The 16,763-nt window shown below is 37.7% G+C and overlaps 1 protein-coding gene across 1 annotated transcript; it reads right to left on the reverse strand.

Annotated features, from left to right (window-relative positions):
* Positions 1-2,417: 2,417 nt before the first annotated feature.
* On the reverse strand, positions 2,418-2,945 carry LOC126690334 (uncharacterized). Its single transcript, XM_050385443.1, has one exon. It carries the CDS (start codon positions 2,943-2,945, stop codon positions 2,418-2,420), a length of 528 nt encoding a protein of 175 aa, XP_050241400.1.
* Between the last annotated feature and the right edge of the window lie 13,818 nt (positions 2,946-16,763).

Here is a 16,763-nt window from a genome sequence, read left to right on the forward strand (position 1 = left end):
GGATGTTGGGTGCGAATCTTTGACATTGGTCACATTTTCTAACATACTCCTGTGCTTCCTTCTGCATATTTGGCCATCAATATCCTTAAGTAATGGCCCTGTGAGATAGGGACCTTCCCCCCATGTGACTTCCACAAATTCCTTCATGCAGTTCCTTTAGAAGTGACTCTGACATCTCGGGGTGTATACAAAGCAGATACGGCCTAGAAAAAGAGCGTTTGTATAACTTTCTGTTCCCGGATAACCAAAACCGAGGAGCTTTCTTACGTATTTTGTCGGCTTCTATTTTTTCTTCAGGCAAGGTGTCACTTTTAAGGAATTTCAATATGGGGTCCATCCAGCTCAATGCTAGGTTGACTTGATAAACCTGAAGCACGTCCTTCCCTACTGGGGTAGATGTGCACAAATCCTCAACGATTATCACCCGGGGCAAATTCCATGCTGAAGAGGTTACAAGGGTTGCCAAGGAATCGGTGTGGGTATTTTCGCCTCGGGGAATATGTGACAAGTCAAAATATTCAAATTTCGTTTGCACACGCCTAACTTGACTTAAATATTCCTACATTCTTGCATCTCGGGCTTCCAGTTCCCCTTTCACCTGGCCAACTATCAATCTTGAATCCGAGAATACTTCCACTACCTTTCCGCCCATTTTCTAGACCATACTCATTCCTATCAATAAAGCTTCATACTCTGCTTCGTTGTTTGTGACTGAGAATCCCAGCCTCAAAGACTTCTCAATGATGATCTTTTCGGGGGATACTAGAACTAGCCCCACTCCTGCTCCCCGTTGATTTACTGTGCCATCCATATATACTTTCCAGGATGAGACGCCCTGTGTGGAAATCAGGCTAACCGACTTTTCATCCATGTCATGTTGCTTCATCTCATCTTCTTTTGGGAGCTCGGTGAACTCGGCTACTAAATCGGCGAGGACCTAGCCTTTCATGGAGGTGCGGGGCATGTATTTGATGTCGAAAGCCCCTAGGATCGTGCCCCACTTAGCAATCCTCCTCATATAATCTGTGCTTCTAAGTATGGACTTGAGTGGTAGCTGAGTTAGGACTACTACGGTGTGCACTTGAAAGTAATGCGGGAGCTTGCGAGTTGCATGGACTATTGCCAAGATGGCCTTTTCTAGCGATAAGTATCGCACCTCGGCTTCATGAAGTGACTTACTTACATAATAAACTGGCCTTTGAACGCCACTGTCCTCTCGTATTAAGACAAAACTAACTGCATGAGAGGCAACTGCCAGGTATACAAACAGGACTTCGTCCACCTTAGGGCTAAACATGATAGGCGGCCGAGATAGGTACTATTTCAGCTGCTGAAATGCTACAGCGCATTCCTTGGTCCACTTAAATCCTTTCCATTTATGCAGTAAACGGAAGAAGGGTTTACACCTATTCGCTGACCTGGAGATAAATCGGTTCAAAGCAGCAGTCATTCCTGTTAGTTCCTGCACCTCTTTCGGATTCCGAGATGCTTGTAAATCGTTAATGGCCTTAATCTGGTCTGGGTTCACCTCAATTCCCCTATGAATCACCATGTACCCCAAGAACTTTCTGGAGCCTACACCAAAGGAACACTTTGAGGCATTCAGACGTAGCTTATGCTTTCTCAGAATTCCAAAAATACTTGTAAGATCTTCCACATGCTTGAACACCACTTTACTCTTCACAACCATATCATCGATATAGACTTCAATGTTTCTGCCCAGTTGTGGTTCGAACATTTTAGTCATCATCCGTTGATAGGTAGACCCCGCATTTTTCAAACTAAAGAGCATCACTTTATAATGATAGTTTCCAATGGGGTTGACAAAAGCTGTCTTCTCTTGATCGTCCAATGCTAGCGGTATTTGGTGATATCCTTGAAAGGCATCCAAAAAACTCATCCGATGATGACCAACTATTGCATCCACCAACTAGTCTATCTTCGGCATAGGAAAAGGATCCTTGGGACAAGCCTAATTGAGGTCCATGAAGTCCATGCACGCTCGCCACTTTCTAGTCTTCTTCTTCACCACCACCATGTTGGCTAACCATTGAGGATAAAAAAACCTCCTTGATAGCCCTGGCCTGCTTGAGCTTGGCCACCTCACTCCTAATGGCTTTGGCGTGCTCTTTTGATGGTCGTCGAGGTGGTCGTCTCTTCGGAACAATGGAAGGATTCACATTGAGTTGATGACAAATAAAGCTCGGATCTATACCCGGGGCTTCGTATGGACTCCATGCGAACACATCGACATTTTCTCTGAGGAATTCTACCAACTGCTCTTTCTCTCGCGAAGGTAGTTTAGCCCCAACTTGGAAGAATTTCTCTGGATCATTAGCAAGAATTACCCTCTCTAGATCTTCGCATTTTGCCTCATTGGCCAGTCCATTTAAAGGTAATGCTAGGGCTTTTAATTGCTATAATCCATTATCGGCAGTAGCCGAGGTCTCCGCCTCTGGCCGATGTTCGATAGCCGCTACCAGGCATTGCCGGGCTGCAACCTGACTTTGTACTATCTCCAAAACTTGACCTCCGGATGGGTACTTTACCTTCTGGTATAGGGTAGAGGAGACTGCCCCTAGGGAATGGAGCCAAGGTCGGCCCATAATAGCCGTGTATGGAAAGAAAACATCTACAACGATGAAGTCCACCTCCACCACATCTGTACCGGCTTGCACAGGTAGCCTGATCTGACCTTTTGGGACGACCATTCTTCCTTCAAAACTCACCAGAGGTGAACTATAAGCTATCAAGTGCTCAGGCTTCAAACCTAGCCCCTTGTATAAGTCATGGTACATTATATCAGCAGCGCTGCCTTGGTCAACCATTACTCTTCTCACATCATACCCGCCAATTCTTAGTGTGACCACCAGAGCATCATCATGTGGCTGCATGGTTCCTACTTTGTCTTCATCTGAAAAGCCCAAAACCAATGGGATGTCCATCCTGGCTCTTTTAGACATTGAGCTATACTCCTCGGCTGGAGATCGAGATACTGACAATACCCTGGAAGGACAAGAGCCAGTCCTCCCCAGGGCAGCAAAAATAACGTTTATTGTGCCAAGGGGGAGTCTTGAAGAAGCATCTCCCTGCATCTCCGAGCCTGCTTAGCCTACTTGACTACTGGAGTGGTGCAAGTGTTGCTTCAACTTCCCTTCTCGGACTAGTTGTTCCAAACGGTTCCATAAATTCCTGCAATCCTTAGTTGTGTGTCCATGATCTTGACGATAGTGGCAATAAAGATTCTGGTTGCGTCTTGTAGGCTTTCCTGCCATCTTATTTGGCCATTTAAAAAATGGTTCGTTCTTGATCTTCTCCAATACCTGTTGCACCGACTCCCGAAACCTAGCATTAACTGCCTGGGTGTTGGCAGAACCTGACTGCCCAACAAAGTCTTTCCGAGGCCAGTTATTGTTGTACTGGTCCGACCTGAAATCCTTCCTCTCCTGAGGGATTACCTTAGCCTTTCCTTTTCCCTGAAGTTGGTCTTCTTCTACTCTTCTGTACTTGTCAATCCGATCCATCAATTGATGTACATTAGTAACAGGTTTACCAGTTAAAGACTTCCTCAAATCATGCTCGGCTGGAAGACCGGCCTTAAAAGTACTTATAGCCACATCATCATGCTCTCCTTCTATCTCATTAAACATTTCCCAGTATCTATCCGAATAAGTTTTAAAAGTCTCACCCTCTCACATGGACATAGACAACAAGGACCCCAAAGGCCGAGAAACCCTGCTGCAGGTAATAAAGTGAGCGCCAAAAGCCCGGGTAAGTTTCTTGAAGGAATCGATAGAATTAGCCCTTAAACCGTTGAACCATCTCATCGCCACCGAGCCCAAACTTGATGGAAAGACCTTGCACATCAAAGCCTCATCTCTGGAGTAGATAGCCATCCTTTGGCTGAAATGGCTAATGTGTTCTACCGGGTCTGTCCGACCATTATATAGGGTGAATGTAGACTGATGAAATCGCCGAAGAAGATTCGCATCCTCTATATTCCTTGTGAAGGGTGATTTGGAAACTTGGCTTAACGCTTTATTCATGGCGTTATTCCCCAAGCCTCTGCGAGGCGGACTTTTGTACCTACGTCAATGGTGATACTCCTTTTCATAGGAAAAAGTCTCACTGGGCAGAGTTCTGGACTTTCGTCTATAACTAGCACCATCTGTCTCTTCGGAGGAAGGCTCGAAACTGGGTGGGGAAAATCTTCATCGTGCGTGACGCAACTCTCTTTTCAATTCGTCAATTTCACGTTGCATGTCGCTGTCATTCTTTGCAGGGGAAACATGACTCTTCCCTCGAGACTGGCTTTTGCTGGTATGAGTCGTGCGTACACTTCCCTCACGGCCCTCTCTCCGTTCAAGGCTCCGGTGCGGATTGCCATGGTGGGAACCCCTTGATTCTGCTTAGTGTGGGCCAGCATCTATCTGGTGCGGCCCCGCTATTGCCTGGTGTGGACTTGCTTCCTCCATTATGAACGTTGTAACTGAATTTCCTTTGGCTTAGATCAAGCTCTTCCCACAGACGGCGCCAATTGTAGTGACTGAAATTGTATTGATCCCAAAACTGGATTGGGCTCAAATGCTAACGGTCCAAACAATAAATTTGTAGAGCGTGGATAGAAGAACTAGATTTATCCCAGAAGAAAAACGATTAAACTTAATGGTTCAAGATGGTTTGACCCAAATAAGATTATCAAATTTATCCTCGGAACAAACTAAGTTATTTGTTTCATATGGTTTTCTTCAAGACAGAAATTGTATAAGAATTCCAATCCTCCCTCTCAGTGCATCTTTCCATGTTATATACCGCAATCTTCGGGTTATCCTTACCACACACGTGTAGGTTAGATTTGGGGGATTCCTTCTTGTCCTATCCAACACTTCCTAGAACCATCAACCAGTAGCTGTAAGGTTGCTTGATCACTGTTCAGGCATCACTTCCACATTAATGCGGTCAGAGAGTTGGTTGAGAGACAATTAATGCGGAGGTAGCAGCCTTTGAAGATATTTGTCTACCTTTTTATTCTTATCCCTGGTCCAATGTCCTATCCTTAGTTGTGACGTAACCTCGAAGTAAGTCTATGATGATAAGGCACTTAGATTAACCTCGGACACAAGTTGTCGAGAAGGTTTCTGTCCTCGGACGTTTATTGGACCCATCTCACATTGTCTCTACTCCTCTCTTAACTTTATTCTACTCATAGCCTTATTTGGGCCTCCTCGGATGGTCTAACGTCCTCAGATAGGGCCATAGGCCCAGTTAATACGGCCTTTAACAATACTCCCTAATTAATTGGCCCCCACAATTTATTTTTAGTTATGGCTGGTCACAGTCTCATATTTTATTATTTTATTGCGACTTATAAAAAATTGACACATCAATAATTGTGAAAATATTATGAAATTTGTTGTGTCAATATAACAATATATATACCAGCTTACATAAATATTTAAAAAGAAAAAAAAAAAAAAAAAGACAAAGTGGCTCACCAAAATGACACTGTAGATGAACAATGCAGAAACACTGAATGAACATTGCTAAAATACTGTAGCGGCATTGCCACTTTTCACAAAACATTTATTTTCAGTTGTGGTTGGTCACAGTTTCATATTTTATTATTTTATTTTGACTTATAAGAAATTGACACTTCAATAATTATGAAAATATTGTGAAATTTGTTGTGTCAGTATAACAATATATATAAAAAAATAAAAATAAAAATAAAAAAATAAATAAATAAAACAAACGGAAGACTGAAAGGAAAAAGAAAAAAAAAAGTGTGTAGCTACTATAGCTACAGTGCCGCTTGGTACTGTAGCTACTGTTCAAAACTTTAAAAATAAAAAATAAATAACAAGTGCCTCACGAAAATTTCACTGTAGATAAACAGTGAAAACCACTGAATGAACAGTTGCAAATCACTGTAGCAGCATTGCCACTTTTATATATAAGAAATAAAAAATATATATAAAATCAACAGTGTGATGGAACTCACAGTGTGACCATGTGAGGAGTCTGGTTTCTTGTCTCTATTAGGTAAAGGGAATTCACAGCTTTAATGTAGAGTTTGCATTTAGGAATGGTTTGTTCCACCCAACAAGAGGGGATGGAGCATTGGGAGTGTAGTGTACCTACACTCCCAATGCTCCATCCCCTCTTGTTGGGTGGAACAAACCATTCAGTGATGGTAATGGGTTGGGGAAAGTTAGGTGGCTCGCAAGACTCACAAGTCACAACCCATTGCTGAGGGGCGTGTGTCTATACTACACTATTAAGGAATTAATAATTTGAGGGCACTCTAATTGGAGGTTAAATGGAACATATAGAACATAACACAATTTAGAGGTTAAAAATTTATAAATTTGAGTCCTATTATATTATACTAATTCTTCAACTTCTTTAGGGTTTTGTTCATGTGAGACTTTCAACATGCACATCTTGTGTTGTGTGAAAGAGAGATCATAAAATAAACGGCTCAGTTAACAAGTGTCTAAGACATTGATAAATATTGATTTTTTTTTATTATTATAATCGTTCACTTTTTTCTACAAAGTTGCACATAAGTCAATTAAAAAAAAAATGATCTAATTAATTGATGCCTATAAACCATTTGTTAATGGACAATTTTAGAAAAGAAAATTGGCGAAAAACACATTTTGGTCCCTACATTTTGACCCGATTCCCGTTTTAGTCCCTAAGTTTTTTTTTTACCGCTTTTAGTCCCTCTCCAGAAAAACGGTTCCATTTTAGTCCCTGCCGTTACATCAGAAACGGATATTGCTGACGTGGCAAACGGCAAAGTCAAAAAATAATAAACTAATGTCCACGTGACCTAAATTAATAATAAAAAATATTTTTTAATGCCACATTAGCATCTAAATTAAAAAAATTAATTTATTAATTTTAACTAAATAAAAAAAATTAAAAACATAATTAAAAACTAAAAATCTTATGTATTGAGATCTAAGTGTGCCTTGAAAAAAAACAATAAGAACACAAACCCAGATCCAAGAACACAAATCCAGAAATTATTTAAAAAAAAAAAAAAAAAACAACAACAACAAAGAAAAAAAAAAAACGGGAACTGTATTTCATAAATTTTAGTGGTAGGATACTGATATAGGATACTTGGTATTGTCAAAGAAATATTTCACATAGAAGAAGACTTAACGAAATAACCCAGAAATATTTCAACCCACCCCAGATGTTTTTCTCATCTAACAAATATTTTCATAAAAGAAGCAAAAGAATCTACAGGAGAAGAAGATCGCGAACCTCAGAAATGGGACTGTGAGACGGATCGGACAAATGCGGCGGCAGAGAGCCGGAGTGCATGGACCGAGCGATTCTCTCTCTACCTCTGATCGCTTCCTTCTTTCTCATCCGCCGCTCGTCGGAGCTCTCTCTGACGCTCGGACTCGACGACGGAATCTCATTCATCTCCCAAAGCGTCGCCGCCAGCTTCCTCGCCGACACAGGCGGGGGCAGCGGCTGCTGTTGCTCCGCCACCGCCGCCGCTCAACCCAGCACTCTAACCCCCTACCCATTTTTCCCTTCACACTTTCTCTCTCACGAACCCAGATTTGCTCTCTCTTTTTCAACCGAAACCAGCCAAGACAAAGAAAAATAAAAAAAACAACAAAAATCCATAACAATATCCACGAACCCAAATTTGCTAACAATATCCATCAGCTCCTAAGAAATTGTTTTTCTTGTCTTTTATTATTATTTTTTGCTGTCTTTTGGTTTAGATTTGAGCTGTTGACATTTTTTTTTTTTTTTGGGTTTGTGGCTGTGGGTTGATTTTCTTGGCCTGGGTTGTTGTGTGAAACAAAACAAATGAAAAAGGTCGAGTTTTTGAGGATGACCGACGAGGAATGTGGCTCTCTGCAAATATGGGTTTGAATTTAATTTTTTGAGTTTTAAATTTGCCGTGTTTGTGTTTTGTTAATCTTGTTTTTGCTGGGTTTTAAATTTGTTGTTCTTGCTGGGTTTAGTTCTTTCTGGGTTTTGTTGTTCTTGCTGGGTTTAGTTTTAAATTTGTTTTTGATTTTTTTTTTATGAGAGTTTTTAATTTTTTTTATTTAGTTAGAATTAATAAATTAATTTTTTTATTTAAGGATTTTTTTTATGAGAGTTTTTAATTTTTTTTTTTAATTTAGATGCTAACGTGGCATTAAAAAATATTTTTTATTATTAATTTAGGCCACGTGGACATTAGTTTATTATTTTTTGACTTTGCCGTTTGCCACGTCAGCAATATCCGTTTCTGATGTAACAGCAGGGACTAAAATGGAACCGTTTTTCTGGAGAGGGACTAAAAGCGGTAAAAAAAAAACTTAGGGACTAAAACGGGAATCGGGTCAAAATGTAGGGACCAAAATGTGTTTTTCGCCAAGAAAATTTTAATACTACTTTTATTAGAAATGTAAAAAAAATTGAAAAAAGTTAATTTCTTTTTTCTTTTCCCATAAATAATTTCTAAACTAAACTTTTCCTTTTAAAAGAAAAAAGAAATGCATTTGTTTATTTAGGTAACAAAAACTGTTGTTTAAACACCGCAACGCGTATTTTTACATATTTTTTCACCCACACATATTTTCACAAAACTTAAACTATGTTACTAGAAATTTCTTATTAAATGAGCTTTAAACCTCTATGCTAGATGTTTAAATAAGGTACTTAACCACTATGCTCCCATCAACTCTGGTACTAATGCGTCGACTTGAACCCAAGTACCAAGTTGAGGTGAATAAGGTGTTTAATTACCGTGCTCCCGAATCAGGGTCAAACCAACATGATTAATGATAGCCAAGAAAGAGAGCATGATAAATCCATGAGCACGCAGGCCCTGTCTCCCTAATGAAATTCATACCACATGAAATTTTAACCTAGAACTTCTTGGGAAATTAAGCAACACAGAGACGTTTGTCCTAATACATAGGAATATGGGGTATAAAATCAACCATGCCTACCCGGCGACCAAAATCCAAGAGTATTGTGACTAATTTTGGGGGTAGGGTGCACCAGCTTAGCCAATGGCCAACCTGACCCCCATGTGATTTTACTACTAATTCCTTGATCTTTGTGCTTTGAACTAGGGGTGTGTAAAAAACCGACAAACCGAACAAACCAGCCGAAACCGATCGAACCGTTGCCAAATTTTCAATTCGGTTCGGTTTTGCTTTTGACTTTCTAAAACCGAAATTATTCGGTTTCTGTTTGGTGGCAGGTTTGAATGCACCAAACCGACCGAACCGAACTGAATCATATTATAATATATTTTATATATAATATAAATTTTATAAATATTTGGGCCTCCTATACATAGTTGGGCTTTTCATTTTGTTTAAAAACATTTGAGCCTTTCTTTTTTAAATATGACCCGGCCTTTACGTTTAATGTTTTCAATTTTCATTTTATCATTAGATTAAGTAACTATAATTAAACTAATTACTAATTATATATCTAATTAAACTTAATCTAATTAAACTATAAAAATTAAAAAAATAAAATAAAAAATACCCTACAGACCCATATGTTCTCAGTTCTCACACTCACTCTCAACCTTCACTCCAATCCCTCTCAGCTTTCACAGTCTCCTCTCACAGCCTCCACTCCAATCCCTCTCACAGCCTCCATTCCACGTTGGCTTCCACGCAAATTTTCCTCTGCGCCGCCTCCACACGAATCTGTCTTTGCCACTACCTCGATCTGCCCCTGCCACCGCCTTCACATGTTGGCCTCCGCATGAATCTGCCTTTGCCACCGCCTCGATCTACCTCTGTCATCGCCTCCACATGAATCGGCCTCTGTCGCCACCTCCACACACTGGCCTCCCCACACCGGCTTGATCTTTTCATTCTTAGTTTCTCACGGTGACATTTCTCGATAACCCTCTCTTTTTTTTGTATTTTGGGTTTTGTTTAATACTGAATCAATGCTATTTTTTGTGAATCTGTGATTGTGATTTTGAGTTGTTATTTTCTTATTAAAAAATCAATAACCCCATGTGATGTTGAGTTATATTTTTCTTTTTGTGACTGTGAATCTGTGATGTTGACTGAAACCGAAAACCAATTGAAACTGAAACCGATCGATTTCCAATTATTTTGATCGGTTTCGATTGGTAATCTCACAAACCGAAAATTTCAATTTCGGTTGGCCAAAACTAAAAAAACCGACCGAACCGAACCGATTACACCCCTACTTTGAACATAGAATTCCTCACTTTGACTTTTATAATTCTTGACAATAATTAATTCTTTGTTGGTAATAGTTTTTTTTTTTTTTTTTTTGGGTACAAAAGAATTTAGGCGATAATGCATTTTTAGTTCCCACATTTTGGGCCGATTCTTGAGTTGGTCCCTAAATTGCTTTCGCTTCTAGGTTAATCCCTAATTTTGAAAAATTGTTTTTATTTTGGTCCCTGCCGTCAATCCAATAACAGAAAAATCTAAGGTGGCAAACGGAATACATTGTGTGCACAGTAAATGCTGATGTGGCTAGTAAAATAATATTAACAAATCTTATTTTACATTTTTAAATGCCACATTAGCATTTAAAAAGCCACATCAACATTTAAATTAATAAAAAAATAGCTAGCTCAGAAAAATAAAAATAAACATTAATCTAATAAAAATAAATAATTTAATTATATTAAAAAAAACAACAAACGTTGAATTAAAAACAAATTTCTGAATTTCTAATTTTTTTTAATTTAATTAAATTAATTTTTTTAATCTTAAATCTAAAATTGTGGTAAAAAGTGGTCACAAGTTTTGATTCTTAAAAAAAAAAAAAACTTTAAAACTATTTTTGGAGTATGATTTTCTATCATGTTTACAAAGATATATCTGGGTTGAGAGAGAGAACGATATGGGTTTAGAGAGAGAGAGAGGCTGAGATGTGGCCGGCGGTGGTTCGACATCTCCCTTGTCGACCAACGACGAGTAGATCTGCTTATCTTTCTTTGGATTTTTGATCATGGAGGTTTCGGTGCTTGATTGGCAACACAGATCAAAGAAAACGATGGGCAAAACGACTTCTCCCCCTTGTGTGTGTTATGAAACTCAGATCGGTGGTAGTGGTCATGGTTTCCTTCCTCGCCACTCACCACCACCAGCCACCATCAAGGTAGTCTCCTTGATCTCTCCCTCTACCTCTTCTTTTCTTGGACTCACCCACTCGGTGCCTCTTTCTTTGATCCGTGATGGTGTGGGGGGGTTGGGTTGTTTAATGGTTCAAAACATGTTTGAGTTATGGTTGAAATTTGATTGTAGGGTCTGGTGGTGATGGATTTGGTAATGGTGGTGCTAGAGGTCATTCGGGTTTGGTGCTGGTGGATATGGGTTAGTGTGGCAGATTGTGGTGGTGGTCATTGGGTTTGATGGTTTAGGTTTTGATTTTTGTGGAAGAACACAACACCATTTTTTATTTAATTTATAATTGATTTTTGGTGGAAGAATGTATACAAATTTTGGAATAGAAATTCAGAGTATTGTTCTTGTTATCTGGGTTTGTGTTCTTATGATCTGGGTTCATGTTCTTGTGATCTGTGTTCATGTTCTTGTTTATTTTTATTCAAATCTGAATTGATGTATTTTTATGTAAATTTTGTTTTTATGTTTTTTTATTATTGTTAAAATTGATATTTAAAAAAAAAAAATTAGATGCTGACATCGTATTTTTATTAGTATTATTTTTTGGTTGCGTCAGCATTTAATATGTCACCTATGTACTCTGTTTGTCATCTCAGATTTTTCTGTTACTAGAATGACGGCAAGGACCAAAATAAAAATGATTTTTAAAAAGAGAGATGTTACATCTACAACATTTTTACAACAAATCACAGATGGTTAGTTGTTATTGGTTCAAATTTCAAACTAACGCTAAGATTACTTTTTTGCTTCAACAATAACAACTAGTAATAACTTGTCACTTAGGATTTGTTGTAGAAATGTTGTAAAAATATTATAAAAATATTATAGACATATCATTTCTCTTTTAAAAATCATGGATTAACTTATGAGCGAAATCAATTTAGAGACCAAATCGAAAATCGACTCAAAATATAGAGACTAAAAGTATATTTTTGCCAAGAATTTAACTCAACTGTTAATAAGAACTAGGTCGCATGAGTCAGAAAATGCGGCTGCACCTAACTGAACAGCACAAGCACAAAGCCATGCACACAGTCCAATAATCTATATTTATTTTTTGCTAGATCAGTACAATTGCCAATTACCGGTATCTTTACTTACTGATTGTACATTCTACCACGTATTGACTCTTTTTTTGGTTGAATAAAGATTTCATTAGAATGATCAAACAAGATCAGCGTAGTTATTAATATTTATTTATTATAATTTTTGAGTTTCAACTTTCAAAATCAGTGTTATTGAGGTAAGGTTTTACTGATAATGGTTTTGATTATCTTCTTCTTATAGGTTAGTAATAATTACAGTACTAGGATGAAACATGGTCATCGTTATTTGAGATAAGGATTTATTTTTCCTAACTCAAGGTTACGACGTGTGGTGTGGTATCCTATATAATTTATAAATATTAGTACTACAAATTTCAAGATCAATATACAAACCTCGCATTAATGAATTATTTAAATCACGTGAAAATCCAGTTAAAAAAAAAAAAAGAAAAAAAAAAAGAAAAAAAAGAAAACTAAGAAAAACCATGAAATTTAATGGACAAAAGTTAGGCATAACACAATCCAATTTCTTTCTTACATAGTATTATCTATGATTTTACAAAGATATCAGATATGATTTGTCACTGAATGTTCACTATTTTTTTTTCCCAGGAAAGTGATGCATCATGCATAGAACTGGAACTGGATCTTAGACAAAATTAGCACTCACAACTTCTCAAGGTTAAATAAATAAAGGGGTTCTATTTAAACTAATTAAAGGTCCAAACAACAATACTATCAATCAACATCTATAGACAATGAAAGTTTGAAACATAAGGCACACTCAATTGCTTTTCCTTATAATAATTGAGCTATTTCATGATTGTTAATTGCTTTGATTTCGGTGAAACGGACAAACCATGATTGGTGATATGTATGAATCTTTGTAAGCCTAATCTTAGTTTTCAAGAGGGCATAGCAGCATGGCCAGAAGACTTTTTGTAGTGCCTACCCAGTTATATCACTATCACACAGAGTCATAGTGTGGGGAAAATATTAACAAGATTTTCAATGTTCCATTATCAATGATTGTTCATTTAAAGATTGGACTGCTAATAAGTCTTGACAAATTGGTCAAAAGTATGTTGACAAATGAACCTCAGACAACTTGTCAAGTATAGTCCATGTATATACCATATCCTTTAAGTGTCTTGCCAAGTATAAAATTAAAGTATTGGGTTAGTGTTTCAGAACTTAAAATTAAAGTATTGTCCTTGTCTTACGTGTTGTGCTTGTATCATATGGCTTATTATGATGCAATATGTTTTTGTCATATGGATCATTTTAAGTGTTAGATTATAATTAATGTCTCAACTCTCAAGTTTCTAATTTGACTTTGGTTTAGGTTCTTATTTTTGGTCTGAAATGAAAGTCTATTATTCGTCTGTTAAGAAAATTATTCATTGTGTAAAAAAGAAAAAAGAAAAAAGAAAAAAGAAGAAGGTAAAAATCCATCCAGGAATAGGTATTGAAGTTTTATAAATAAACAATAGTATCATGGGTATCAATTTATATTATTATTATAATTATTTTTAAATCAATTTTAGATATGTTGTCAAATATAAAAATGATACTTATTTTTAAGGGAAATTTTAAAGATCTCTTAGCCCTCGTTTGAGAGGAGAGAATAGAAAGGAATGAAAATAATAATTTTAGAATATTATTCACTTCCCTTGTTTGAAAGTTTTAGTGGGAGGTAATGGAATTAGTAGAAGGAACCATTCATTGTTTTGTATTTCCATAAAATCTTAAATTTTTATTTTCCCGATATTAGTAGGAATTGAAGAGAATGAAATAAGATTTAATGAATTTTTTTACTAAACTTTCAAAATACCCATATATATTCAATCATTTATTTTAAAATAGGAATCTAATAATAATGTCGTCTTTTAAAAAAAAAAAAAAACTCTTGTAGCATCATTTTCAAGTAATAAATTATATATATATATATATATATCTGTATATATTAAGAGGATTCAGAAAGTTAGTTATTACTTTTTTCCCAGTCAAAAATACCCCCTAAATTAATTAACTAACAACTTAAAAATGGGGTTAAGTTTGCAGAGAGTGCATTGTTTAGTTCAATGTGACTCCGTCTCTATGCCCCCATATACATATACCTCCATAGTCCAAACAAATTAAGCCCCCAGCCCCTAAACCCTCATCCCCATGCAAACACCATGTGATTCCTCACCTGCCTGTCAAAAAGTCCTCCTCTTCCTCCTCCTTCCATGTGGCATCTGGCATGACCGAAATTTGGCGCATTCATTTTTGAACATTTATATATGATGGATCCGGTTAACAAATCTGTTTTTGAAAAAAAATTTATTAGATATTGAGAAAATTGTCAAAACTTTTTTAGTTTTCAATAAAATTTTTTTCCAAAATAGTATACTATTGTGTGCCCTTAAGGCACACATAAATAAAATTCATATATTATTACTGTTTCAAGTTTGAACCTTTTGGATTAGGAATGTACAAAGCTAGGAGGTGAATATTATTGTACCCAGTGATGTCATGCTAGATTTTGTAACCAAACACTCCTCAGCAAATTTTGGATCTCAAGCTACCAACATTAAATGTTGTCTCAGGGGTCTCAGCACCCGCGCAAGTGCAACCCTTGTGACTGAAATACAAGTTGGCGTAGGCAAATATCCAAAGACTTCTGCATCATTCACAAAATCTTCAAACATACACTTCACTTACAAAGCCCCCAATCTCACAACAAAGCAATCCATTGTGAGTAATACACACTTTCTATCCACTCTTGTTGGCATGAATTTATTACTATCACTCATAATAAATCACACTTAATTTCACAACAAAGTAACAGACAATAAGTACTCTTATTTATATGAACCTATCTCTCATAATAGCACGAGGCAGCAAGCCATAGAATTGGGTGTATTTCTAATATTGTTTTTTTTTTCTTAATAAAAAAGAATCTCTAGTATAGACTCATTGACCCACATCACGTGATGATAATAAATATTAGAGGTATCACTCGCTCCCCAAATGATGCAAATTTCAAGAACAACTACGCCAGGTGGTGTGTGACAAGTATTGTTAATCCAAAAACTAGTTAAGATCAGGGCGCTACAATCCAGTAATACATGGAATTTATTTTTTTTGCTGAATAAGAGCATCCACAACAGTGGAGCTAAAAATTTAGCAATTTAGCTCCACCAAAAGTTACTTTATCTATTTTACCTACACACATGCTACAGCAATGGATCTATTTTAACTTTCAACACAATAAAATAATATAAACATCACAATAAAATATTCATTATATACAGCATCATCATCTCTATCTTTTTCTCTCTTCCTCTTCATCTCTCTCTTCTCTGATACAAAGTAATCAAACCACCACACCACAGCAACAATCACACCACAGCACACCACGACAATCACACCATGGCACACCATGGCAACAATCACACCACAACAAAAATCACACCACGACAATCACACCAACACACCACGGCAACCCATGGATCAACAACCCACCACCACTGACCCACAAGCCACAATCCACCGACCCACAAGCCACAATCCACCGACCCACATCCACGAAACCCATTGATCCACAGGCCACAATCCAATCAGATCACACCCACAACACAAACCCAGCACAAACACAAGCATAAACACAAACCCAGCACAAACACAAACACAAACTCAGCACACATACACAAATCTAGCACAAACTCGGCGATGATGGGGCTCGGGTAATAGATCGGCGATGGGGCTTGGGGAGATGGGGTCTCGGCCTGCCAGAACCGCTCAACCCGCGCCTGCCAAAACCGCTCAACCCGCGGCCACCAGAACTGAAGGCCGATTGACCCGAGCACCACCTCTGTCGGCGAGCTCGCCGGCGAAGCAGAGAGGAGATAAGTGAGGCGCTAGAGGAAAAAAATGAGAAGCCCAATCCAGTTTGGATTTAAAAACCATGTGTCATGCCGTCCAGTGGGCTTCGCTTGATCAGCCCTCAATGCTCCTACTCTAGCTTTGTGATGAATAGAACAAGATTATTTATAGGCCATGGAGCGATTGGTTGAGCCATGCTTGGTGTTGCTAAGCAGGTCATACACCTTGTGCAACTTAAATTTTCTGCCTACAACTGTCTACTCAACTAGTCAAGGCCTTCGTTGGGTGGTCTTGGTGTCCTTGGAAAGTTTATGAAACCTACTTTCTAGAGCCTCCACATGTGTGTAGTTTTGTACAATGATCCGAAGGTTATAGTCTCCTGTGAAGTTAGATAGTTGGTGAGGCAATATTGATTATTGACCCAATCATAGATTTTTGTCGGCTTTCCATTTTAGTGCGAAAGACCTGATAATCCAAACTTCCTCAAAAAAATGGGGCTTAGCCAAGTTGTACAGAATTTTGACTAGTTTTTTGAAGTACATGCCTTTTGAAATATCATTAAGCAATTTATGGCAACTTAGCGCGCAGATTTAGTACCCCAAGATGATTTTGGGACTTACAATATGCTTTTCCTAATTTTCAGATTTTTCACATAAAATTACCGACAATTTGAACTTCC

The sequence above is a fragment of the Quercus robur genome, chromosome 6 (genome assembly GCF_932294415.1).
Source record: "Quercus robur chromosome 6, dhQueRobu3.1, whole genome shotgun sequence".
NCBI lineage: Eukaryota > Viridiplantae > Streptophyta > Magnoliopsida > Fagales > Fagaceae > Quercus > Quercus robur.

What these genes read in the sequence shown, in the direction of transcription:
- LOC126690334 (XM_050385443.1), bottom strand. Translation starts at nt 2,945, where the DNA reads ATGGACATCCCATTGGTTTTGGGCTTTTCAGATGAAGACAAAGTAGGA.